General features: G+C 39.9%; 2 protein-coding genes across 7 annotated transcripts; both read right to left on the minus strand.

Annotated features, from left to right (window-relative positions):
* Window positions 1-1,781: 1,781 nt before the first annotated feature.
* On the minus strand, window positions 1,782-15,834 carry tmc4 (transmembrane channel-like 4). Of its 4 annotated transcripts, none has more exons than XR_014801642.1 (17): window positions 15,752-15,834; window positions 14,246-14,432; window positions 10,672-10,814; window positions 10,368-10,568; window positions 9,756-9,829; window positions 9,089-9,234; window positions 8,726-8,876; window positions 8,425-8,583; window positions 8,189-8,346; window positions 7,192-7,318; window positions 6,582-6,679; window positions 6,260-6,443; window positions 6,035-6,165; window positions 5,726-5,881; window positions 5,541-5,619; window positions 3,934-4,508; window positions 1,782-3,750 (listed from the first exon to the last, which is right to left on the minus strand). XR_014801642.1 is itself a non-coding variant. In XM_084943719.1 (16 exons), the coding sequence occupies exons 1-16, from the start codon at window positions 15,771-15,773 to the stop codon at window positions 4,416-4,418; spliced, it is 2,109 nt and encodes a 702-aa protein (XP_084799845.1). In that variant the 5' UTR covers window positions 15,774-15,834; the 3' UTR covers window positions 1,782-4,415. The 4 variants fall into 4 exon arrangements, 2 of the variants coding, with proteins under 2 accessions (XP_084799845.1, XP_084799847.1); XR_014801641.1 differs by having other exon boundaries at window positions 1,782-3,753; XM_084943719.1 differs by having other exon boundaries at window positions 1,782-4,508.
* On the minus strand, window positions 14,943-25,466 carry mboat7 (membrane bound O-acyltransferase domain containing 7). Of its 3 annotated transcripts, none has more exons than XM_084943724.1 (9): window positions 25,313-25,466; window positions 23,978-24,103; window positions 22,810-22,939; window positions 22,438-22,564; window positions 22,184-22,340; window positions 21,581-21,776; window positions 20,393-20,545; window positions 20,086-20,262; window positions 14,943-17,934 (listed from the first exon to the last, which is right to left on the minus strand). In XM_084943724.1, the coding sequence occupies exons 2-9, from the start codon at window positions 24,051-24,053 to the stop codon at window positions 17,523-17,525; spliced, it is 1,428 nt and encodes a 475-aa protein (XP_084799850.1). In that variant the 5' UTR covers window positions 24,054-24,103; window positions 25,313-25,466; the 3' UTR covers window positions 14,943-17,522. The 3 variants fall into 3 exon arrangements, with proteins under 3 accessions (XP_084799850.1, XP_084799849.1, XP_084799848.1); XM_084943723.1 differs by having other exon boundaries at window positions 23,978-24,060; window positions 25,313-25,464; XM_084943722.1 differs by having other exon boundaries at window positions 23,978-24,057; window positions 25,313-25,460.
* Window positions 25,467-27,247: the final 1,781 nt, after the last annotated feature.

Raw genomic sequence — 27,247 nt, forward strand, 5'->3', positions numbered from 1 at the left:
AGGAATAACATGGTAAATCATAGTGCCTGAGAGATTTTCTTACCAGGATTTGCTTACATAGTGACATTATAAGACGAGTGCAATGAGTACATTCAACCGTTGTTATCAAATCTGCATGCACATACATTCAGCTGTTTAAGCTTTACAGCATGAGTTTGTTAGTGTGTGTTCAGTCAAGTCTCACGCTTCGCATGTTGTGCTTTCTCACAGTCCTCTCCAGGGGGATGATAAGGCTTTATCACACATGCCCTGCAACAGGAGCAGAACTTTGACCCTGTGAGATCTCGTCACATGTAGATTTGCCTCTGCTGATGATCCTCTTTGTCCAGAGAAATGTAGTTTGTGTCTTTTTGGCTTTGGGGAGACTCAGAAGAGTGTGAGAGGAGCAACACTGAAAGGTAAGTTTCAGATCAGAGGATTTAGTAGGAGTCGAATAGCATCAGACGGCTCGGGTGGCAACCGTTGGTTTTTGTTTCCACACCAGCTTCAACTATCACTGGCTCAGAGGGCTGGAGATGCTGCCAAGAGGCAGAGTAAGGGCAATGACTGGGAAGGTGGTGGTGGATCAGCTGATTGCGGCTCCTCTCACCATCAGTGCCTTTTACATTGGTATGTGTGTTTCAAAGCTTATTTAGATTTTTCTGATATGGCCTAATATTCTAAATGTGAAGTGATGGACTGAGCCCCATATATGGTCCATTTTTAGATTCTAGTTTTGACTTTTAGAGCTATTTGTGAGCCTCCAGCAGGAGGCTAAGGTCATGTGATCAACACCTGATGGCTGTGCACCATACCAGTTTGACATCTAAAGATGGCAGAGCTTTTGGAAGACTGGTTCCTAGACTCTGAGTTTGAGATCTGTAGAATTGCTGGTAGTTTATAAAAAGCAGCTAAAAACTTATATTTTCTTTATGTCTTTATGTTTTTAGCCCACTGGTTGTGAAGCAAGTTGTCATATTTAATCTTGGGAGGTACTATATAAAATTAAATTTAAAAAAAAAACAAAAAACTTTTTTTGTGGAAAGAAAATCTTCATAATCTAAGACAGAGTTCAACCAGTCAGGCCTCAGATAGACATCTACATTAATCTGCTGACCACCAGCCATCAGAAGATGTGTACACTGTGGTTATAAAAGAGTGGACAACACTCAGGCAGGCTGTGGTGTTTAAATGATGCTCAGTTGGTACTAACAGGCACAATAGCGCCAAGAAATAATCCTATTGTTACATCACCTCTAGCTTGAAGTGTTTACACAATGCTTTCCAAGCTTTAATGTTGCTTATGCCAAATTCTGACCCAACTAGCCAAATGTCTCAGCAGAACTCGAGACTCATTAGACCCGGAAACAATTTTCCAATCTTATATTGTCTAATTTTGGTGGCCCATGTGAACTGTAGCCTCAGCTTCCTGCCATATATTGCCAATAAATGCCTCAGAACTTGAAGGGAAACTTTAAGTTCTGAGGCAGTGAAAGCGATCCACTGTCAGAAGTCAGGCCAGGAGCTTTCATGCTTCAGTTATGTTCAAACATTTTCAGTTTATTTTTAACATTTTTCACTTGTTACTCTTTTAAGAGGGTGTTGCCTGCTGCTATTGCGTTTGCTCTGTGGTCAGTTAATATATCTCCATAGGAAGTGAGTCAGTGAAAATTATTTATTTTAATGTAAACGGAGTTCTGAATGTGATTAAGATGAGTAAGATACTGTCTAAAGTAAGGAAGGAGAAGGCCCAGATTGCATTACTTAAGGAGACACACATGAACCAAGCAGATCACTTGCGATTGAAAAGAAAGGGTTTTTAATATGTATTCTCTTCTTCCGTCAAATCTAAACACAAGAGGGGTGTGGCTACACTTATCTCTGGTACACTTAACTATGAACATACATCAGAAGTCTGTGACAAGGAAGGCAGATTTGTTAGAATAACAGGAAGGATATAGGAGTCTGAAATCACAATATTAAATGTTTATGCTCCCCCTGCGAGCGATTGGCTATTCTATAGGAATAATTTTGATTTAATGGTGGACTCTTGGGGGATAGTTATCTGTGGGGGGGATTTTAACTTTTGGCTTGGTCCAAAACTAGACTCCTCCAACCTGACAAGATAAGATAAGATAACACCACTTACCAGAAAACTTCATTCTTTTATGGTAGAGATCGCTACCCATCTATCAGAGATTTCACTCACTATTCGGGCTCATTTAAAGTCTATGCCAGGCTGGACTACTTTTTTATGTTTAATGTGGATAGATTTAGGATCAGAGAAAGTGACATATTAACGAGGGATTTATCTGACCATAGTCATATCTCTCTATCTTTATTGGTGGCTAGGAAAAAAATGTAACACTCTGTGGAAATTTAATTCACACTTACTCAATGAGCCTACCAAAGTCTCAAATAAAGGAAGACATTAAAGAATTTCCAGAAATTAATGAAACAGGCGAAGAATCTCCAACTATTCTTTGGGATAGGCTTAAAGCGGTAATGAGAAGTAAATTAATTTCTATCGCCTCCCACGTAAACAGAATGAAAGGGCAAAAGTTAGTAGATCTATAGGCAAATTTAAAGATGAAACAACAGGAAGATATAAACACCCCAAATCCAACTTTAAAGCAGGAAATCAGGAAAATACAGGATGACATTAATGATATTTACACCCAGGAGGCCCAAAATAGTTTAACTTTTTTGAGGCAGAAATACTATAAGATAGGAGGGAAATCCACAACATACCTGACACACAAATTACGCAAACAACCAAAGGAAAGTATGATATACAAAATTAAGGACCCCAAAACTAATATTCTGGAAACAAAATTAGAAAACATTCAGAAATGCTTTGAGGCCTTCTTTAGGGAACTGTATTCACAACCTAATGCTGCTGAGGAGAATTATATTGCTGTGTTTCTTAGCTCTCTAGAATTACCTTCACTCCTCAACTCTCAAAGTATTTAATACATCCCATTTCAGTGAAAGAAATCAATGCAGTTCTTTCCAGATTAAGATTACTGGGCCTGAGTTGCCTTTGGGTTTTAAAATCCCTGTTAACATGATTGAAATGTAATATGATGATCCATCTTTGTTCCAGAAAGCTGCAGAGAGGAACCAAGGAACTGAGCAAGATTTGAACAGCAGGGGGGGATTTCTTCTGAAAGATGGCACTCTGTATCATCAGCAAGGTTCAGCATTACAGTTGGTGGTTCCTAGAGCAGTCCAGAAGGTGGTGCTCTCCATTCCATGGGCTGGCCACTTTGGAAAGCACAAGACCATGGCCCACATTAGAAAATATTTTCATTGGCCTGGAATGTGCTCCCCTTTGCATATAGAGAAGTACCCCAGGCCTCTACAGGTTTTTCATCTTTTGAACTATTGTATGGCCATGAGGTACGAGGCCCCTTATCTCTTCTGAGGGAGACTTGGGAGGGTGACCAAGAAAGATCACAGGCTGTCAATGTTGTCTCTTATGTTGTCCAGATGCAGGAGCGGCTGGAGAAGATGACAGAGTTGGCCCAACCCCACAAAGCAGAAGCACAGCAGCACAAGAAGGCCTGGTACGACCAGTCAGCTCGGCAGAGATCCTTCAGTCGTGGTCAGAAAGTGCTGGTGCTTCTTCCAAGTGATGAAAGTAAGCTGTTAGCAAAAATGGCAAGGGCCATATGAGATCCAGAAGAAACTTGGACAAACAACCTATAAGGTTGCCATTACAGATCAGCCCCGCTCCAGCAGAGCACAGAGCTCCAGCTCAAATTAAAGCTGCTAGTTGTGGAAGGAAGTGCGTCAATGCCCCAAAGTGGAAAAATAGAAGAAAAATATATAAATATACAAAAACAAATAATAACAGAAAAAAATCTTTATATTTGCAGCTTTGACCTCCCGAGAGGCAGAGCTAACGAGGTAACGTTAGCCGATTTTTGCTACTTTCCACCTCTACTTTACCTTAAAGACTCAGCACCATGCAGAGATATCACATTTTTGCCAATTTAGCAATATTTTTAACATTTTAAATTGCTGAGTGAAGAATTTCTCTTGTTGGACCGGTAGCAGGACCTCACGGGAACAGGCAGACCCAAACAGGAAGTAAACAGTAGCTCCATGTTGAAGCAATAACACAATGGCGACAGCAGAGGGGGCTGTTGTGTTTCTGATTTTATTTTATTATGCAAAGAAAAGAATATCTGCTTTGAAGGACAGACAGAAAAGGCACTAATCTATTTAAATAGTGGAAATGTTATACTCTAATAACGATAAAGTTTTAATTCTCCTTCTTTATGTATTCCTTTAAAAAAATCACAACTTTTAATACAGTTATCTTCGTGCAGACGTGTGTGGTAAAACACAGCCTGCATTAAATTATAAACATAAAAAAAAGTCTTATTATGTTGTTTTCAAGACGGTAAATCCTTGCCCATATGTCGTGTTCAATCTTGTACTCCTGCATGATGTGTCGGTATATGAGCTTGCCGACTCAGGCTCTCAATCTGCTTGATCAGGAACTGTTTGTCACGGCTCTCCTGTAAACCAAAAACTCATAAGTCCATGTGAGAATCAGGAAACCATTTAACTTACTGTTTCAAAGTGAAGCCTAATGACGTATATAAAAGATCACCATTTAATTTCGGGACTGTAGGGTCATTATAAACTGTAAGGTAAGGTCATTATAAACAATAATTAATGCAAATAGGTTTGTATATTTGGACTGGACTGTGTGTAGTTGTTGTAAAGTGCCTGTGAATACATCCTCTTTGAATTCCAAGATTTTACCTATCAACACATGATATTAAACCTCGGCAGGTTTTAAAATGAAGTTAATGCAAATACACACAAGCAGAAAGTTATTATATATTAGACTGTTTCATTTTGTAACAAATACTGAAACATGATGCAGAAGCAGTTGTAGAAAACTGACAGTACAGTTTGAAAAAGACTGGCTCGTTTGGAAAGGTTGCCAGGAGAAAGCCTATTTACTGTAAATCATGGCAACACAGCTTAAGTCTAAACAAACCTTAAGACTTCTGAAACAATGTCCTTTGTTCAGTTTAGACCAAAGTGGCGATCCTTGACCATAATGTGTAGCATCATGTTTGGTGAAAACCAGGCACAGCATATCAGCACAAACATTTCAAACCAACTGTCCAGCACGGTGCTGGAGGGGTAATGATTTGTGCTTGTTATTTGCACCCACTGGACCTGAGCACTTTGCAGTGATTGAGTCAACCTTAAACTCCTCTGTATACCAAAGTATTCTAGAGTCAACTATGAGAACATCTCTCTGACAGCTAAAGCTTGGCTGAATTTGGGTCATGCAGCAGGACAGTGATCCCAAGAACAGCAGCAAATCTACAACTGAATGGTTGATAATTTTTGTTAAGTAATCACATGGTGTAATACATCATGTTAGAGTCTGATAAGGACCAGATGATTTTTTTTGTTACTATGTCCTGAACAATTGAAAGAGGGTGTATTTACTTTCCTTCTTTGGCTTTTTCCTTAAGTACATGACTTTATCTAATAATAATAATAATAATAATAATAAAGCAGTTTACCAGTTTAAGCTGAGCTTTTAGCAGTGCAATGCTTCTCCCATAGACAGTTGCTAAAGCTACGACATAGCACATCACCACACTGCCAGGGAGAAGAGAGACATAATATTACTCCATGAAATGCACAGTAAGGACTATTTAATATGCAGGTCATCATTACACAAATAGCATACTGAGAGTTCACGCACATTGATAATGCAAAAAGAGGGATGGAGAACGCCTGGGAGCCGACGAAGAAGAGAAACTCCTGTGTGACGTTAGAGAGATTGTTGAATGAGTCTGGAACAGTTGACCACATGGTACTGGATGAATGGAAAGGACCACAACCGTAAGAGGGACGGATCCTGTTTGAGGAAGAGGGACACACAATGTTAAATAACATAAAAAATGTTTTCATGCAAAGTTTATAGCAGTGACAGCATCCAGCGAGTTTTCTTACAGTGATGCAGAAAAAGCAGTTGTGTTGCAACTGTTACAGGTAAGTATGAAACACTCACTCAGAGAGACTGTAAATCAAGACAACTGTTGCCAAACCCCACCCAAACAGGAGCACCACCAGGAAAAAGAAGGTGGAGGTGGTAGAACGAAACGTCCTCAGCGCTGGCCGACAGTTTTGGAAGAGTGTTATCTGCGGGGGGAAAAGTGGCAATTTAATACTGGATTAGGGACACAATCACCAAGCAAAGTGTGACGTGTTGGCGGTGTTAAAGCTAGAGCCTCACCTTCTTGCAGTAAAACAGGATGACAAACTTCAAGGTGTTGATGGCGGGCAGCAGAGGGCAAAAAAGAGCTCCCACCCAGACCACAGTCTGACCATAAACCAGACCAAGCACATTGGAGGGAACCACAAACTCCTGCCGCCCCACCCACTGAACAGGCTTACAGGAACAGTTATCCACCACAAGCCTACCACATACACAAAAAAACACTACATAGCTGAACACAAGACTGATTGACCAGTATTCAAATATACAGCATGCATTTGCATGATGTGCATTAATACGACTCGTATCTTTATGCTATAAAAAGTAGCATAAAAAGTACCTGCGTGGAAATTCAACCAGCAGAAAAACAGCAACGGTGATGAGGAGGTCAAACATTGTGAGCTTGTACATTTCCTGCCCCACACGTGTTTCCCAGCACTACCAATAACAAAAGATAAGATTGTCTTTCAGTGTGGACATGCTGAATATATTCAAAGCTGATGTTACTGTTGTGTTAACCTCTTTGTCTGCACACACAGGCTGTTATAGCAGCTGTTATAGCAGCTGTTAAAGAGCGCGTTTTGTATTTTACTCAAGCCTCCGTCAGCAGAACGAGGCAGGCGCAGAGCTGCTACTGTTCTCCCCAAGAGATCAAAAAATATTTACTGAAAAACCTGACATGCTTTACCATTATTGTTTATGACTTTTTAAAATACAAACGGAGTGTAAATGAGTTTCCAGTTCAATTATTCTGTCAGTTTTTCTTTTGCATGTCAAAGCCTTCAAGGGATCCTGTTTATTTTACCTAGCAAAGTCTTGATCCAGAAACAAACTGAAAGCACTGCTTTTTCTCATGACAGACAACTTAAACACAAACAACAGAAGGTCTGTCTTATAGGACCCCCTCCGTGCTGTTACACTCTGAAAATGAAGATCAGTAATATAATTACTTGGAATTCATTGTAGTTGTACCCGCACCGTGTACAGTTTCCTTTGAGCTCGCCAGGGTAGCAGGTGATCTGACTCCACAGGGTGTAGAGGAGGACGCCCAGACTCACCAGACGCAGAAACACTGCCCTGGGTGTGGAAGAGAAATGGGTCATTTTCATTCATCTAATTTTAATTTCACACTAATCTTACTTGATAACTCAACACAGATAAGGATACACTACCATATTTAAAAATTTGTTACATAAAATTAATGACCAGGTTTAAAGCAGGGAAGGTTTTAAGCTGTTTTTTGTGTTTATTTTACCTTGAGGGCCCCATGAACAAGGTTTTTAGCTGATGTAAGTTGTGTGGGAGCCAGGGTGAGCTAGTATTTTTTTTAAAAAAACTGAAGGACGTGCCACACAAAGTAACCTGAGCTGAAACTGAAATTTGTAGAACAGGTAAGGTGGTGATTGCAGCATAATTTCCTTCGTATTGCACACTATATTGGAGAATCATGGCAAAAGCATTATAGCAGCTTGTGTATAGCCATAGTGGCCAGATAATAAAACATCTGGGTTAGATTATATTTATTATCAGGCATTTATCATTTTGCTGTTTGTTTGATCCATGGCTTGTGACTAGACCCATTATTGTCTGCTCTGTTAGAGCCAGTCGTTAAGGATGAACCTGGCAAGCTAGGCAGTCTTGATAATTACGGGCCTAGTTATAGTACTATGATTAAAGTGAGTAAAATTATTTATTGTGTTTAATATTCTGGTCAATTTTTAAAATAGGTCCAGCAGCATCATTATCAATAGTTGTTATAGTGTTATAATTCTGCATTTACTCTCGTATTTACAATAAAAATTTCCACATTTGCTGGAGTTTGTCATATCTCATTGTGTATTTATGATAAGAAGATATGGGCTTGGAGCGACTGATCAGATTTTTTTTTTCAAGCATTACAAACACAAACAAATTAAATGCATGTGACATAATCCCTTTCTCACAAACCTTAAGAGAGCCAATATGATAGTAGTGCTGGGGGAGTATTGCTCTACTAAGGCGATCTTGTCACACAGCAGAGGCACCACAAAGTTTCCAGCAGTGATGACCATGGACGGGAGATACTGAATAATAAAGCCAAGGATCCCTTGCTCATCAGCCCTATTCTGTTTAGCAGAAATGGGAGATGGTCACTCAGAGCTTCAAGAAGATCATGTGGGCATCATTATTTTTACATTGTTTACCTGGCTGAACTGTGTGGCCTCATAGATGCCGTAGAAAGCTCCTCCAATGAACCCAAGTGAAAGAAAAGTCATTAAAACACGCAGAGAGTATAAAATCACTTTTTTTGATGTTGACAGATCAGCCTCGTGTCTCTTTCGACTCTCCTCCTCCAGATCCACCTGGCCGAGGGAGAGAAGAGAAATGAGGGGTCACCTGAAGGCACATCATGTACATGAAACTGTGGAGCAAAGCTGCCATGTGTGGGTCACATTTCTCTTTTCCAGCACTTCATCCTGTTAAGTAGGATAGATCCCTTCTGACCTGTAGCTGGTAGAGGATGTTTTTCTGCTTCAGTTTGGTAGCTCTGTCTCCCAGGCAACTATAGTCCCATCCGGTGAACACGATCATGCTGTAACTGCTCACTTCAGTGCTGCTTCCCGTTGCCACAGCAACTCGAGCTGCAGTCCCCATCCTGTGTGTGAACAGCCAGTGAAAAGGATACAGACAGAAGTCAGGCTGACTGAACTCAGGACTCTAAGCTAAACATGCAAACACACAGCCTTTATTTACATAATGCATCCGTTTAACACAAACTATAGTGTCTCCAGACCCCAGGAATTCAGTAAAACAAACCCAATTTTGCTGTCTAATCAATAACCTGGCCGTTACAGTCGTGGGACTGACCGTGTTATCATGCAGATGAGACAAAAGGCAAAGTAGAAGACAGCAGTGAGGATGTAGGCAAGAGGAATGTTGTAGAAGAAGTCCCTGTTCGGCATCTCTGTGATGTTGTAGTAGCCATAAAACAGGTATGAATACTCCATAAAACCCTGTAAAGGAGAGAAGACTATCCAGCTCAAGATGCAATTCAATTTTGCCGGCTGAGAATAAAAGGAGGAGAATTGTGCAATTTCTTCACTACAATATAGGGCTAGATTTATTATTTAGGCCTATATTGTAGGCTTCAGCTCCAACGTGAAGCCTAAAAGCATAAATGAACCAGTGTCATTCACATAAAACACTTTGACAAGGTGCAGCAGAAAAGCACAGGTGTAAAGCCTGAAATGAGTCACAGCTCATTCAAACTAGCTGCTTTAGTTTCAGTGTTGTGGTTCTGCGTGTGCTGCCTTACTTTCATACTCATGCCAACATAGTGTCAGTAACACCCGTGACTTTCTATTTTCAAACCACCACACACAAAAAGACATTATTACTCCAGCTGTACCTTATATGTGTTCTCGGTGTCACCTTTTTGCAGAATGAAACTGGAATGACACTTCTATGAAAGTCTAAAGTGCCTGTAACTAAAGTGCAGGTCTATATACATTCTGCAAGTCTCTCAACGTCTCACCGTTCCCGAAAGGAAGTCGAGCAGGTACTGATAGATCTCCGTTGTGCTCTTAACTTCATACACCTTGCATTCATCTGGATTTGAAAAAATAAAACACAGTAAACAAAAAGATTCCTCTGAACATAAAGGTTATGCTGTTGCCTCAAGAATCTATGATATTTGTAAATAAATTAAATACACAGAAGGAGACAGGGAGATTCAATGCAGCTGCAGTGGAAACTATTTAATGTCTAAATAAGATCTGTTTCTCATGTGGCTTTAAAATAATCAAAGGATTTGGAAAAGTCATACATCATCCTGTAAAGCTATTTCAGGTCTGAAGATGATAAATGATATTAGGGATAAACTCATTTTTGTATATATTTGAATGTCACAGATGTGGAATTTTGTATAAATATTCTGCTCATCCACAGGTGAGCAGCCCACATTTTATTTCTGAAGGGAATACCAGAAGGGGTACCACTCTCTCTACTCTTACTCCTACAAACGCAGGGCTGTTGCCTGGAAACTGTTGCAGCAAACTGCAAGAAGGCTTCCTGTTGTAATTACGAAGAAATGTGATAAAAGATGAGTAACAAGGAAAAAAGGAGGAAATGAAGAAACAGGACGCACCGGTGCGATTTGTTCCACCCGAGTTATTGCTAACAGTGATGTTATCTGTGCTGTTGGTGGTTGGTTGGTGGTGGTTGGTGGATCTGAAGACAACACTGGGAATGAGGACAAACCCAGCAATCAGAAAGAAGGACACAAAATTCAGAACCACCAAGAAGCGAAGGAACACGAAGTAAGACTGGACACCACCTCCAAAGTTCCCTGTGAGGGCAAAGAAACATGGTTTGTTTCAAATGTAAACTTAACGCGTGGGACTGAGCTGCTTCCTTTATTGTCCTTTTATATTAATTTACTGCATGTGTACCTCCAATCATTTGCACTGACTTCCTCCACAATGAGAAAAAGTAAAGAAATTCTTTGCATTTGTTTCTGAGTTTACGCAGCATCTGTCTCCCTCTCCAGGACACATCTCTGGAAAATGCGGGCGACCGCATTTGCTGCACTTCCCTGTGAAGGACATATAATAAAGAAATTATATTACAACAACTCAAAATTCCCTCACAATTACCAAGTAATTTAAAATAAACTATATATAGGAGAATTATTAAATAAACATGAATTAGATAGCACTTACACAGTATATACATACATTAACAAGCAGTTTTTGTCATTCTGCCTCTGCACATCACCACAGAGGATTTTAAATCAATCAACATGTGACTGAAGTGCAGGCTTTCAGCTTTAGTTTAGGGGCTTTATCAAAAATGTTTTCATTGACAGTTTGTGAATTTAAAGCCATTTTGATAAATAGAGACGTATTTTCAGAGACGTATTGCATAATCATAATTTTAAATGTAAGTATCGCTTTTTAATTCTCCTTTAAATCCTTTACAGTCAACGACTGCGTGAAGTGTATTTGGACATCACCAAATGCTGTGTTTCTTCCCTTGAGGAGTCACATCAGGATCCCCTTCAATTTGCTTACCAGCCCCGTCTCAGAACTGATGACGCCATCATCTCTCTGCTCAATCATGTCTACACCCACCTGGACCAGTCGGCGAGCACTGTGAGGGTCATGTTTTTTGACTTTTCCAGTGCTTTCAACACCATCAGGCCGACCCTCCTGGGTGATAAGCTAACAGCGATGCAGGAGAACGCTTCTCTGGTGTCCTGGATTGTTGATTACCTAACAGGAAGACCACAAGGTAATCAGCAATACAGGGGCACCACAAGGAACTGTCTTCTCCCTCTTCCTCTTCACCCTCTACACCACAGACTTCAGCCACTGCACAGAGACCTGCCATCTTCAGAAGTTTTCTGATGACTCTGCGGTGGTTGGATGCACCAGCAGGGATGATGAGACAGAGTACTGGGCTGTGGTTAACTGATTTGTCACGTGGTATGAGCAGAATCATCTGAGGCTCAACGTGGCAAAGACCGAGGACTGTAAATACCTCGGAGTACACATTGACAATAAACTGAACTGGGCTAAAAACACCACAGCACGTTACAGGAAAGGCCAGAGCCGACTCTATTTTCTGAGGCGGCTGAGGTCCTTCAACATCTGTCGGACAATGCTCCGAATTTTCTATGAGTCTGTTGTGGCCAGTGCAATCCTCTACGCGGTTGCATGCTGGGGCAGTAGGTTGAGGGTTGCTGATGCTATATAATAATAAACTGATCCGCAAGGCCAGTAATGTTGTGGGGATGGAGCTGGGCTCTCTTAGGGTGGTGATGGAGAGGCGAATGTTGTCCAGGATAAAGACAATGTTGGATAACTCCTCCCACCCACTCCATGCTAGCTAGCCACAGGAGCACGTTCAGCGAAAGACTGAGATTACCAAAAAGCACCACTGAACGACACATGAAATCATTCCTGCCTGTTGCCATCTCCCTGTACAACTCATCCACCTAATACACTGTATGCTGCAATAGCTACACCCTTTTTGCTCTTCTGCTCTTCTTTCTTATTCAGATATTTATTAGTAAGTGACTTATATATATGTATATATTGTACATATTGTGCTATTTCTTACTTTTTGTATTGTCTGATTTTGTTATTGTTTGTACTGGAGCACTGTAACCAACATAATTTCCCCAAGGGATCAATAAAATATTATGATTCTGATTCTGATTGCCAGGCTTTTACTGCAGCCTCCTCCAGCTGCTGCTGGTTTGAGGGGTTTTTCCTCAATCCACTTTGTCTTTAGTATCTGAAAAGCTGATCTGTTGGGTTGAGATCAGGTGACTGACTTGCCCATTGAAGGATATCCAATTTCTCTGCCTTGAGAAAACTTTTGGGTACTTTTACAGTTTGCTTTGGATGATTATCCTTTTGTTCTGTGAAACACAGTCTGATCAGTTTTGCAGTACTTTGTTGAATTTGAGCAGAGAGTACAGTCTTGTACACTTCACAGTTGGTCCTGCTACTTTCTATCTGAGGTCCCATCATAAATAAACACCAGTGAACTGGTTCCACTGGCAGCCATACCTGTGCATGCTACATTTCCTCCACCATGTGTGACAGATAATGTGGTTTGTGTCCAAACATGATCTATTTTTCTCCTTCTCCAAACCTTTTTCTTCCCATCATTCTGGTACGTCTCAGTTTCATCTGTCCAAACAGTTTTTTCCCATAGATGGCCACCACCTTCTTCTTCCTTGTGACCAGTGGTCTGAACCCTGTTGTAAACCCTGTGCATTTACATTCATGAAGGAGTTTCATGATTGTGGACTTTGACAATGATACACCTCCTCAAAAGTTGTCTTTACTAGAGCTGATGTTATAAAGGTGTTTTCTTCTTAACCACATTAATAAAAGCTGGCTTTTATTTTCTTTCAGGCCTTTTTGGTTTTACTGAGCTGCTCAATGCAATCCTTCTTTTTAGGAATGAACCAGTTTACTGACTTCTAAAGTATATTTCATTTTTCTGAAAGGTTATTTTGAATTTTCAGCCTGATTATTGCCTCCTTCGCCTGTATCAACATCTCTTAGAACATTATATTAGGAATTCAATTAAAAGACTACTGAATACAAGGTGAACACTGGAAATTAACTCTAACTATCATTCATCTGCTTAATTTGTAATCAAACAGTGAGTGAACAGGCCTCACCTGGCCATGAAACTGCTCATCAATCAGCTGTGCAATTACTGTGATTGTGTATACAAATGGCTGTAATTACTAAACAGTTAGTGCAACTCTTTTGTTAAGTCCACTTAATTAAAGCTGGAAGTCTGCACTTCAATCATGTCTTGATTGTTTGATTTGAAATCACTGTGAGGGTGTAGAAACCTATGAAACCTACACAAACTGTGTCCATGTCCTTAGGTTTATAGATGTAACTGTAGGCAGACACGTACAGTTTAATATACATGAACAACCAGCTGTCTATAACAACTAGCTAACGAAATTGATTGGGTTTAAATGAAGCTATGCATTGAATGATTTTTCTTCCAGAAATCTACTTGGAAATTATGTTGTGTGTGTTTTGCAGATCCACATTATCCCAGCTCCATTACAAGACTCATGTTATTTAGATGACTTAAGTTTTTATCATATACTGCTAAAAGTTAAAACCCAAGCACAAGTGAAGTTATAAAGTCCAATATAGACTATTGTAACAGAACACAGTGAGATAAGTAACAGTGTATGATGAAGAGTGATTATGTTTTTCATTTGTAAGAGGATGAATGTTCTGCTTCATATCGGCCACATACTCATTCTTTAAGACAGCGTTTAAATTTGGGAACATGCTATCATTTACGAGCAATACACTGCTGACTCCCTGACCTTTAAACTCTAGTCATTAATTTACTCGCATTAATTTAGTCCATGACCTCAAATCTGGGCTCTCCATTAGCTTTCTCTTTATTTCTCCGTTTTTCCACTGAATTACTGAAACGTCACCACCAAACATTCAGTAGAAAGTTTCATACCTTATAGTTCTTCTCAGGTGCATGGGCAGGGGAATACACCTGATGTCCCGTTTGGGTCCACCATCGCTGTCTTCATCTTCATCCTCGGGGGTTGAGTCCCAGTTGAAGTGAGGATAACTCTGATCAGGAGCTGGAGACGAAACCCGCCGACGCCTGAGTGACTGCTGCTCACCGTCATAACCATTTCCTGTGAGCGAAAGACATTCAGACATCGTCTAAGAGTTTAAAACAAAACAACAAATACGAGCAGGTAAATCTGATCACCTCCAATGTAATCGTAAATATGAGAGTTTTGTGTCTGTATTTCACCAGCCATCTCTCTGACGAATGTTAACAGTTTTCCTCTACGATCACATCTAATAGCTGACCGGCAACAAATCCAGACTCAAACAAATAAGTGAAACACTTCCTTGTGAGGATAATCTGCGTATCCATGAGCTGCTTCCTTGTTGTCCCGTTTCGTGGACTTTACTCCCTTTGTAAATGACTGCACATGCACTTCCTTATTGGCTTCAACCTAATGAGTTAGCTTTACCCAGCCAGAAGGGAAAAGCACACTGAAAACAAGGATGTCAGATATTTTGTCTTGAAGTGCTAAAATCATAAATGTCTTTGACTTTACAGGAAAGGGGAGGAAATTAATGCATTTTAACAGCGGACAGGGATGCCAGGAAATGAAATACAACACGCTGCTGTGTACAACAAAAGCAACAAAAGGTTTTTAATAACAGGATGTCGTTAACAAACATTTACCTAGAGAAAGCACCGCGTCCCAATGCTTTGCAGAGGCTTTAATATGACCTTTATAACAAACTAAATCTTCACAGAGGAAATGCTGAGATGTATTGCACTTTCAACACTGTTACAAACCAGGGAACGTTACAGCCGGCGCAAAAACAAAAAAACCACAAAACAGACTAAGAAGTAAAATAAATACTCCGGAGAAAAGCGGTGAGCAGGACTTGTATTCGCAGTCATCGACGTGTGACAACAGAAACATTTCTCTAATGGTAAAGTTTGGCACACGCCAAGCACAACACAAAAATGAATTTGTAACTCTCATAACCTCAAGACCATACAGTGCGAACTAACAGTGAGGGAATGGCGATAACTCAATAACATCATGTATTAACTTTCTGCTGAAGTGCACTGAGGAGATCAAACAGTTTTACATCAATGTTACAGAAATGTTTGTATCACAAAAAATGAAAATATGGCCTCTCTAAAACATCATCGCTGCCTTAAAGAGAATTAACAGTTGAGACATGCTCAGGGTGTTCCCCACCTCTTGCAGTCAGCTGAGATTGGCTCCTGAATTTATTTTAGGAGCTTTATTGACAATATCCCCCAATCCTAGCTGTGCTGTTTTCAATGACAAACACTGGCAGCTTATAGAAAATTGTAAGTCTTCACATTAAATGTTTGGTCCCTACCCAGAATGTTACACGATGGCAGTACAGACATTTTGGCAGTGAACGGACTGTTGCTATCATTTACATGGCACACCTTTCACTGGATACAACAGCATGCAGTGGAGATGCTCCTGATATGATCTAAACTGCTTACAGCTATGAGCAGAACAGTGAGGGGAACTAATGCAAAAAAGAAAAAAGAAAAAAAAAGGAATTCAGAGGATTAAAATTTAGGACACAGTAATGTTTGGCATACAAAAAATAACAGAACATACAGTGTGTGCATGTGTGTATATAACATATATATACACATATAACATATTACCTAAAACAGTTAATGAGGTCCTAATTTAATTAGGCAGGAATACAAAGGTCAATTCTTATCAAACAGACCAAAATAGCTGAACTAATGACACACTCATTAGGTTATCTCTATCATAAAACTAGTCATTCATCATTCTAATACAGGCTGTAGCCAACATGACATGCACCTCGTTTGATTAGAAATACAACTCAAGACTGCTTATACCTGGACTTGTCATGAAATACTATCAAGACCACCATACAGGTGACAGGAGTGGATTACTAGTGCAGCAGGTAATGGTAATCTTTCAGATGTGGATACAAGCACTGAAATCTGGGTGTTTGCTTCTTTTGGTGCCCTTAACTTAAAAACCCCACTGGTACTGCACCACTGGAATTATCCATCACTTCCAGGTGAGGAAACAGCTGTCTTTTTTTCTTTTTCTTTTTAAAACCACGGATTTTCAACATTTTACTTGAAAGATAATTGCAGTAACACACTTATAACAACAACATATGGATACTAAGGGGACTGAAACCACTTCCATGTCTTACAGACACAGTTGGTAAGTATGAATATTTACCTACGTTAGTGTCCGAGGTACTTGTTGCTCTTATAGTAATAGGTTTAACTGCAATAGGTAAAGGTAACCTTGCAAGTATTTCACGTTTAGATCTGGAATCGTAGATGGATGCATCTGTGCTCAGTATCTTGTCAACGTGTGGACTGGAGGAGCTGGAGATTGAGTCTCCAGACATTTCTAATACTAGACGACCTACTTTACACCTGGCCCAGCCAGGGTCGTGGACTCATAGATGGTGGTTGTGTAAGTGAGGAGTGCAAGGAGTCCACCCAGAATCTACCTCTACTACTACTGCAATCCTATACACCTGTTGGTACAATATTTTTGAAGAACAAGAAAAACAGAGGATGTATGGTACAAATTGTGGTTTGGTTGCATCAGAAAGGCAATCCGGTATAAAAAAAAAACGCCAATCAGACACCTGCTGTGGTGACCTCTCACGAATAAGGGAGTAGCCAAAAGTAGCTTTCCTTATATGATACTACTACTACTACTGGGATCCTGCACTTTCAAAGTCGACTTCTACGCCAGCAAAAAGGGTTTCGCGGTTTGATTTCATGTCAAAAAATAATGTTGAAACTGCTAACAGGCTTTATCAAAAGAGAAACAGAAAGAGTTTGTGAAGTTTTGGCGTTTGTATCCACGTGTGAAAGATTCCTCAGTAATGTTAAGATATCTGCTGCACTGTAACCGTTTACAGACCAGCTGCCACTCACACTCTAAAAGCCTTCACGGAGCTCAAGGATTCCTCTTCCACTGTTCACAGCATTTGTATGAATATGTTTATATGAAATGCACTTTTATTTTTGTTTTTTAACTAAACAAAATTTGAACTTTTCTCTTGGACCTGTCTGAGCTTTCTTGTTAGGAAGATAAGTGTTGGTGAAACCAGCGTTTGAAATTCTGCTCTTGCAGCAACCTCCTCCTCCTCCTCTCCCAAAAATGATCTAACCAGTTTTTATTTCCTTGCACCTCCTTTCAGTCTATTTTTTCTCCACTTTTGTTTTTATCATTATCTATCTTCTCGCCCTCTCTTTTCTCTTCTTTGTCCCCTCTCCTCCCTTCCTTCTTCCCTCCCTTTAAGACCCTGCCCACTAGTATACAGCAAACAGCAATGACATGCATGATGAAGTAGATGGACATCCAGTAGTTGATTGTGTCAGTGGCATTCAGCAACACGAAGCCCATGCACATGTAGTCGTAGGCCCTCATTTTCAAGAACCAGTGAACCCAGTCGAAGATGTTCTGCCCACGTGGACCCAGTTTAGCTCGGACCGAAGCCTCCATGGCAGACTCTGCTGCGATGCACAGGGGGATGGTGAGGAAAGAGAGGTAGTAGCCAGGGTGCAGTCCGTGCCAGTAAGCACTGATGAACATGGTCCAGCCAGCCCTGAGAGGTACAGACACAGGAGAGAGGCACACCAAACACGAGATGAGTTTCTGTCCTTAGTTGTTAGAGGTGTTAACATCGTGAGGCGGGATAAGGGTGGTTTAAGTGCAAAAAAAGAAGAATTGTAAAAGGTTTGACCCGCACATTTACATAAATGGGATATTTAAAGTCTGTGGTAAATGTATTTGTAAGAAAACAAAACACAAACCTGCTTTTTTTTTTACCCACATTATTAATATGTATCAGTATATTCATGTTTCTGTGTGCTATAAACTTCCACAAAAACATGTGAGCTGTGTCGTGGCACTGGCTGATATGTTCTTTTATAACAATGAACACTGTGTACTCTCTTTGTAGCAGGCAGTGTAGTTTATTTTTGATTCAATCCCACACACACACACACACACACACACACACACACACACTCCTGGAGAACAGAACGCTTTGCTGAAAAGAGGCTATTAAAAAAATAAATAAATAAATAAAAAATCCACTACTGAGTGAGTCATGTTTGCTACAAACTGAAGTGTCAAGCTTTTCTTTTCTGTTATGTTTCATCATTGTGCAAATGACCCGTGCGGCAGCGACAGAGACACTTGGAAACATAAGCCAGTTAAGAAAGAAGATAGTAAGAGAAAAGATGGGACATTTGTTATTAATAATAAAATGGGGGGGGGGAGACAATCATCTTTTGGACGACGTTTAGCTTTCATATTTTCATGCATGTACGTAACGTCATAACATTTATGATTTCCAGACAAAGTTGCATCAACTTTTCACCAACATCTTGTTTTGATGATAAGAGACTCAGACTCACTCCTGTGAGTGGAAATGAAGCCTCATGCTCCCTTAAACACTCTTTCACATTTGAGCCTGATCGGGTCACCTGACCTCATTGTTTCTGGCTACCTAACGTTGCTGAGCCTAGATCTGGCTTACTGAAGCAACCCCAGATCATAACACTGCCCTCACGGGGTTGCACAGTACATAATAGGCATGATAGGTGCATCACTTCATTCACCTCACCCCGATGCTTTCATCACTCTGGAGCAGGTTAAATCTGCACTTGGACCACATGATCTTTTTCCATCGCCCCAGAATCCAATTTTGGATGCTCCTTACTAAACATTTCCTTCCCAATTAGCCTCACTCATAAATGAAAAGAGGAAAAAAAAAACAGTTTTTTTTTTTTTTTTATTCTTTCCCCCATAAAGACAACATTTGACAGTCTCCCTAGCACACTTATTGACAGGTTTTGACACCTCAGTACATATAAATAAACATGTGTTTTGGCACCAGTTAAAACTGGTTCTGGGATTTTACTAATCTGTACACCCAGCTATTTTTTATATAAGCATGTCTGAAATATGACCTACGACTCAGTTGAGCTTTGAGGGTTACCCCTAGTCAGTTTTCAGTGGGTAAAGCTTTTGGGTAAAAAGTTTAAGTGGTTTCTGACCACATTTCCTCTTTGAGGAAGATGAGACACCACTTTCCTTCCAGGTTTCTCTAATGCGTTGGACAGTTTTTAATAGTTTCAGTAATCTCCTTAGTAGTTTTCTTTGCTTGATGCCGGCCAATAATTTGACACCTCTGTAAATGAATAATATCATTTACACAGCATGAGATATGTCTTCTGATGTGGTTGTTTAAAAAAAAAAAAAAAAAGAAAGAGAGAGAGAGAGAGAGAGAGAGAGAGAGAGAGAGAGAGAGAGAGAGAGAGAGAGAGAGAGAGAGAGAGAGAGAGAGAGAGAGAGAGAGAGAGAGAGAGAGAGAGAGAGAGAGAGAGAGAGAAGCTACTCATGTCGTCAGTTAGGTTTCAATACCCTGAAGCAGTTATTCAGTGCATGGCTGTTACTTATGTGCTTATTTAAATCCAGGTGGTTACTTTTTTCCCCACGTACTGAGTTTGGAATTTTACTGTTGCCTTGTAATGTTTATTAGCCAACAACAGCACTGCATTTAGGACTTATTACTTCTGTATAAGATATGAAGCTTCACTGGCATCCCTGCTGAATATAAACAGAATATTAAAGAAGGCTGCTGCCACCTCTCACATGTACCTCCTAACATTAGAACTTATTGCACAGGTCCCATATACACCACACAGGGATCTCTTACTGTAGAATAAGCAGAACCTGCTTCACATACCTGAGTGTGTAGGCTTTGAAGGGGGCGTTGGGGTAGATGTAGTGATGCAGCCACCACTGCACTGTCATGTTCCAGTAACGCATGCCATGTCGGACCTTCACACAGAAGTCAGTGTTGTAACAGTCGATGTTCTGGATGGTTTTGAAGTCATATTTCTCCTCCGTGGTGGGATCAGGACTGGAGAGAAGAAGGAAAAGAAACCAGCATTTAACACCAAAAATATGAAACCCCTACACTTTTAGAATATTCGTTTATGTACACAGATGCATCCTCTTTTTATATGCTTGCTATTCCTGTGATTATGTACCTGTAGTCGACAGTAGGTCCTCCTCCAGGTTTAGAAAGAGCCTTTTCTGGATAGCAGCCCAGGCCAGCACTGATACAGCCAGCCTCAGCGCCGCACCACGCTGAATAGAAACGCATTCTAAATACGAAGAATATTGCTACCATGTAGAACATCCTGAGGGTGAAAGCAAAGACGAAGTGTATCATGCACCTTTGTCTTAAGAAACAAATAAGATGTGACAAATCTATTCAGTGCCCTTTACTGAAGAGTTAATTACGTTTTGATATATATACAGTTACTTTATTAAGTACACCTGTTCAGCTGCTTGTTAATATCAAATCAGACAATCACACGGTGGCATCTCATTGCATTTAAACCCGTAGACATGATCAAGACGACCTGCTCAAGTTTAAACAGAGCATCAGAATGAGGAAGAACAGTGGTCCAAGTGACTCTTGGACAAACTTCACAAACTTCTGATCTGTTGGCATTTTCTCCACACACCCTTCTCCAGAGTTTACAGAGAATGGTCTGAAGAAGAGAAAATATCAAGCGAGCATCAGTTCTCTGTGTGAAAATGGCCAATTCAATTTGAGCTGATAGGAAGTCAACAGTAACTCAAATAACCATTGTTACAAACAAGGTATGCACAAGGGCATCGCTAAACACACAACACATTTAACTTCAAAGCAGATGGGCTACAGCAGTGGAAGCCCACACTGGGTGCCACTGGTTTCAGACTGGCAGGGGTGGTGTAATGGTGTGGCACACTTTGGGCCCTTTAGTACCAACAGAGCATCATTTAAAAATCACCGTCTACCAGAGTATTGTTCCTGACCATGTGTATCCCTTCATGACCACAGTGTACCCATTTTCTGATGGCTGCTTCCACCACGTCAAAAAGCTAAAATCAACTGAAACTGGTGTCTTGAACATGACGACTTCACGATACACTGTAGATGTACCTAATAAAGTGGCTACTGAGTATAAATGTTATTTTTGAGTAAAATCATTCTAATGAATTCTTCTAATAGAATTTTAAAAATTGCTTTGTTTACAGTTGTCTTACTTTAGTCTACATTTAATCACTGATAAAAAAAAAAAACTAAAACAACTCTCCAGTGATAATATGACAAAATAAAATTAATCTTTAACTCCTATTAATTTCCAAAAGCGTATTGCTGTTGTGCTGATTCTTTGTCACAATACCTATAGAAAACATTTTGATCCAAGAAGTCCTCGGTACGAACGTAGGCCAGCGGAAAGACAGAGTTGACAGCCAGGAACAGAGCGCCATAGACAGGAACCAGCTTCAAGCGCTGCAGGCATGGCGTCAAACCGGGGAGGGCCAGCGGGCTCGGCTGCCTCACCCAGTCAATGTATGTTTGGAAGCGGAAGAAAGGGCCTTTAAGGACATGAAGGGATGAGACAGAGGGATAAATGCAGGATTGAGAAGACAGTGACAGACAAAAATTGGGCAATCAGGATGATGCAAGGTATAGAGAGGAACATTAGAGGGCAGTGTGGTTCAAAAAAAAAAAAAAACAGGGTGCAGTTGAGTAGGAAAAGGAAGTGAGAGAACAAAAATAGAGTAGAGATTTATGAAAACTGTTAGAAATAGAAATAATACTAAAAAAAAAGCATGGACTCACAATATTGGACAAGTAGCAGAAAGCGAGACAAAGAGAGACAACAGTTAAAATTCATGCAAAAGCAAATGAACACCAACACTTAATTACAATTTACAGCTAAAAACAGTTCATGTAAGATCAGAATTTCCTTTTTTCTGAACATTTAAGACAAGTTATTTACCCGTCATTATACCGACATAACAGTAACTATATGACAAAATGTCGTAGATGGAAGGCTCCTGCGACAGACCGCCAACGACGGGGGACTTTGCAAAGGAGCTCACGTCCTTCTTCTTCTCCACGTGGAAGCTGCGCACCTCATTGGCCAGACTCACCATCTACATTAACAGTAAGATAAGGATGCATGAATTTGAAATACACTGCAGTATAATTTTAAACTGATTTCTCCACTTGAGTGTTTTTAACTTTCCATACCTTGAGTGTGAGAAGTAGCTGGACGGCGTTGGCGAAAGGTGTTGGTGATGGCAGACCAAACTTAGTGACCAGGCGGAAGAAGAGGAGGTAGAGAAAGGTCCAGCTGAGGCTCAGCGCTGGGGCGTGCCTTGTAAACAGACATATATAGTTAGGAGTGAGACTACATGTACGTGGAGTCCTGTTGCATGCTGTAATCTTCACTTTCTGGCTGAAATTAAAGCTTACAGGTTTTTATTTCTATTTATTTTTTTAACCATTTCTACACTCTAGATCAGCTGCTATATTTGAGAAATTTACAGGTGAATTCACAGACAACAGTTTGTGTGATACAAAGTAAAATAAGTCTGAAATGCATGGATGTTCATTCCTCACCTCCAACTGCTCTTGATAATAATCCATGTTCCGATCACGGTCACCAGGGAGTGGAGTGTGTGGATGTGGCAGGTGGCGATAGTGATGGACAGGCCGAGAAGAAGAGCTGCACCCTGCTTCACAGGTGGACCTGAAGTGACAGAAAAATTGCAGAGTGGAAGCCACCTACAAGTGTCTACCGTGGGGCAGGTACAGTGCCTGACACAGCAGGAAAAATATAATGTTATATAAGTCTGTTGATTCCCACCCACTGCTGTCAGCCCCCGTTGATAAAAGGTGGAGAAATGTAATTTTTTTTATGCAAATTGAAAACAAAAATAAAATCATCAGCTAATTAGTGAAAACCTTTAAAGAGAAAGCCATGCAAAATATAAACATGAGCATTTTTTGTGATTTCCATGTGTTTATCCTGAATATGTGGTTGTCCTTTCACATATTCAAGCTAAGGTAAAGATTGCCTTTGGGGCAAACATCATTTATTGATTCCAGGAGACGTGAAAGTCCCTTCACTTTATTATTCAACTTATACTGATTGATCAATATCCTTGCTGATAAATGGTCTACAAATTTAACTGATCACACACCAGCAGTGTAAAGCAGACTCTGCAGCAGAATACAACCAAAAATAAAATCATTAAAATGTTTTCTGCAGCACCAGCTGAATGCATACGATTTCCTGTTACAAAGTGACACACACTTCTGTGCTGCTGTAACTTCAGTGCTGTTTGTTAACATGGACTTTTGGTGTGACTTTGAATCCAGTCTTCAAAGGACTGACTTTTTTTCCCCCCACTAACTGTTGTTATGTTGTTTTGTTTCCAATGAATTGCACAACGTGCATCACTGAAGATTTTTAGCTTCATGATTTTATTCATCAAGATCCGATGTGCCAGTATTTTTCCCGAGCACTTACAGAGCACTGAAAATCAACATAATTCGTCCCGTTTTAACCCTTTACTAACCAAGTATCGTGTATGCAATCTGGACTTATTTGAATAATCACAACTCTCAAAATAAGACTTTTTTTCCCCTTTTGCATTTAAATAGTAAATTATGGTTGTGTCAGTTTTTCATCTCATAGTATAACAATCACCAGCAAGCAGCATTAGATAAAAATAAATATATAAATTATGTATGAATGTGTTCATAATTTGATCGAAATACTCACTGAGGTACCGGAAGAGGAATCCAACAGAGATGGAAGCAGCAAGGACTCCCAGGTACACCAGCTCATCAGGAGACATTGCTCTGCTGACACACACACACACACACACACACAATGATCAGATCCAAACTAATGCAGAAAACCACACACACACGTACGCACGCACACACACACACACACACACACACACACTTTTATAATGCAACCCACATGCAAAGTAAAGCATGAGAGAAACACTCCATGCAAATACTCAGAAATAAAGTTTGTGTGCTGAGAGTGAGGGATATTTCTAAGGGCCGCCACAGTGCGGTGAATTACACAAACGGACCACTGAGGCCAGAGTGGCTAGCAACAGGAAGTCTAAACAAGTGTTGTTTAGCTGTAGATGCAGGTGTAGGAAAGGAGCCTAAAGTACACAAGAAATACTACAACCTCCTCTAAACACCATTTTAAGGACAGATTTATTTTCTGCATTTTAGTAACAACAAATCACTTGTGCTTGTGTAAAATTATCTCGCCAGCAATTATTAGGTTTGCTGAATTTGAACTTCAGCGGTTGTGGTGCCATATGCACTGGTATACTTTGCGTCAGCTCAAAATGTAATCCTAACAGCCCTTCTAGTCTCCCATAGTTTATATCGAAATTCAGCACAGTAATAGTTTATCCATTTGAATAAAAATGAATAGTTACAAACATTGAGCCCACACTTATCCAGTCTGAATGCCTGAATCTTTATATCCCAGCTTTTTCATTTTTTATATGCTTTTTATATTCTCCACAAATGTGCTGCACAGGAACACAATAGGGTCTAAAATAATAATAACGATAAAAAGCCATTTTAACATAATCTGTACACATCCGCGAACCCTTGTGAGAACACAGAGTCGTCTGTAACACCCCTCACATGGTTAGAAAAAACAAAAGAAAATCTGCTCCACGTGAAGGAGAAATTATCCATGTTAAGGTAACTTCCGGTGACAAGACAAGAAGAGCCCCTTGTGCAAGAGCACACTTCTCTTTTTATTAGTGTGGAAACCACTGTCGATTATATTCCGGGGTTAAAACGTGGCTGCTGTCAGTTACCATCAGTATGCACACCTTCAACAAGATAGGTGCAGTGTTAGTGAGTAGTAACAGCACTGTGTGTGCGGTGCTTCTTTACTGAATAAACTGGGTTAAAAACACAAGATTACACATAAAACCCACGTAACAGGAGCTTAAGCCACGGCTCCACAACCGTTAACAGGCAGGAAGGAGACAGAAAGCAAAACTATCAGTCCACATTAATGTTTCATATTGGATTGAACACCGTTAGAGCAGTAGACATTGTTACTTACATTTATACAGCGGGATACCTGTCCGTTTGAAGACTGGTAACACACCTAACTAGCCATTCACACTTTAACACCGGATCAGTTTTCACTTCCTGGTTGACGAGCGATGCGTCAGAGATAGATTGTACCATTTTTTAAAATTATATTTTAAATTATATTATTTTATTAGAGACAGAAAAGAAAATGGAAGAAGACGGGGAATAAACAGCCTCGACTGGGGACTCGAACCTGCACCTTTACAGTTAGCCTTTTCAACAACTGAGCTAAACAAGCGCTCGGATTGTACCATTACCACTTTAACGGCAGGGGTGCGGATTGGATGTCAGTCTAAAACGATTTATTTCCATATTATCTGCATTTAACGCTGTGGCTCACTGTATTTTACTGAAAACTGTCGAGCAATGGACGCGAACCTTGGAATGCATATTTTTATACCTCAGTTAATGGTTGTCATGTCCAAATAGACTTTGAAACATTAAAAGAAGCTTTAGAGTATTTTTTTTTTCAGAAATTAAAAGTACAGTAATTACAATATGCAGTGTAGTACGGTGTGTGCGATATTGAAAATAAAAACAAACCCACAGCTTTGTGTGGTGCTGAAGGTTAAAACCTCTACTGGGAACTTTTGATTGTTATCAGGGACCAGACAAGAACATACAGGCACCGGTGTAATCTTAAAAAAAAATAATCCAAATGCCCCCGCCCCCCCAAAAATATATTTTAAGAACCAAGTAACACAATAAAAGAGGTCAGCTTAACAAAATTCTAGTCATACCACTCAACAAAACATAACTCAGCAAACTGACCTGCTCACCTAACTGTGGTCATTCTTACTGTCATTTAATATCTTTGTTTAATTTCTTTATTTGTTTTTTTGGACAAGTGGAATAACAAAAATCTATTGAATCATATTTACTTTGGTGGACAGAAAAAAATAAATATACCGTTTGGGGTCACTTTTCATAATCTGGAACTTTTAGTATTGAATATTCAACTCAGAATTTTCTGCTTTTCATTGTATTCAGTGACTGAAAATATTATGAAAACACTGAGAAGACAAATCATTAACAGCTGTCACATGGTGTGGCTGTCTTAGTTCTCTTTCTGTTGCAGAACTGACTCAGTTCTTCTGACCAGTTCATGTCTGAGGTTCAGACCACGAAGAACGAAATGAACCTGAAGTATGATGTATGATCCTCCAACCCACCAGAGAATTGCTCCCAATTACCCTAGTAATTAATGACTTTATTATTATTATTATTATTATTATTATGTTTTTACAGCATTTCAACAGTTGAAAGAATTTGATGAGAATCAACTGAAGTAACATTGAGTAACTTATTTATTTGACAGGTGTTGTTCAACACACCCATTTAGAACACGGCTGTGAAGATCTGGTGGGCTACAGGGCTCAGGTAAGACGCAGATCCATCCAAACAAAAACTGACATAAAATATCAGGTTATTTCTGAGCACCTGAGGGTTATGGCGTTAAAATATCTCCTTTTAGTTTTAGATTGCAATGATGATGGACTTCAGCAGGAAAACAAAATCTCATCACACATCACTGCTAGTATATTCTTCACAGAACATAAAATAAAATGCAAAACATTTTAGATGGTTGGTCTTTGCACACAGGCAAGGCCAAAAAAAATCACCCTCAACAGATGTTTCACAAAAACGGGTCCACTGGAACCCACTTCCACATAAGGTGCACCTTATCTGATAGAATAGGAAGCATCAATTACATAGTAGCTATTCCCACAATTAAGACATCAACTATGAGTGTTCACAAAATGTCCTTACCCATTTTTCATGCGTGCCATGTTGTCTGCACACCCGACAGTTCAATAAACCCTGTGTTGATTACAGATTGTGGTTATGTCCTGAAACAAATGGCAGTTGCATTAGATAACTACAGAGCACTTTATAAGCCAAC

Source organism: Perissodus microlepis, chromosome 11 (genome assembly GCF_051167445.1).
Source record: "Perissodus microlepis isolate ML-2025 ecotype Zambia chromosome 11, ASM5116744v1, whole genome shotgun sequence".
Lineage (NCBI taxonomy): Eukaryota > Metazoa > Chordata > Actinopteri > Cichliformes > Cichlidae > Perissodus > Perissodus microlepis.

What these genes read in the sequence shown, in the direction of transcription:
- tmc4 (XM_084943721.1), bottom strand. Translation starts at nt 14,561, where the DNA reads ATGGCTGGTGAAATACAGACACAAAACTCTCATATTTACGATTACATT. An exon ending in TCGACTTCCTTTCGGGAACG is followed by an intron (nt 9,235 to 9,755) that starts GTGAGACGTTGA and finishes TCTCCTTTACAG; the next exon opens with GGTTTTATGGAGTATTCATA. An exon ending in CCTCTTTTTGCATTATCAAT is followed by an intron (nt 5,620 to 5,725) that starts GTGCGTGAACTC and finishes TCTCCCTGGCAG; the next exon opens with TGTGGTGATGTGCTATGTCG.
- mboat7 (XM_084943724.1), bottom strand. Translation starts at nt 24,053, where the DNA reads ATGTCTCCTGATGAGCTGGTGTACCTGGGAGTCCTTGCTGCTTCCATC. An exon ending in AGCTACTTCTCACACTCAAG is followed by an intron (nt 22,341 to 22,437) that starts GTATGGAAAGTT and finishes CTGTTAATGTAG; the next exon opens with ATGGTGAGTCTGGCCAATGA. An exon ending in TTATGTCGGTATAATGACGG is followed by an intron (nt 21,777 to 22,183) that starts GTAAATAACTTG and finishes ATGTCCTTAAAG; the next exon opens with GCCCTTTCTTCCGCTTCCAA.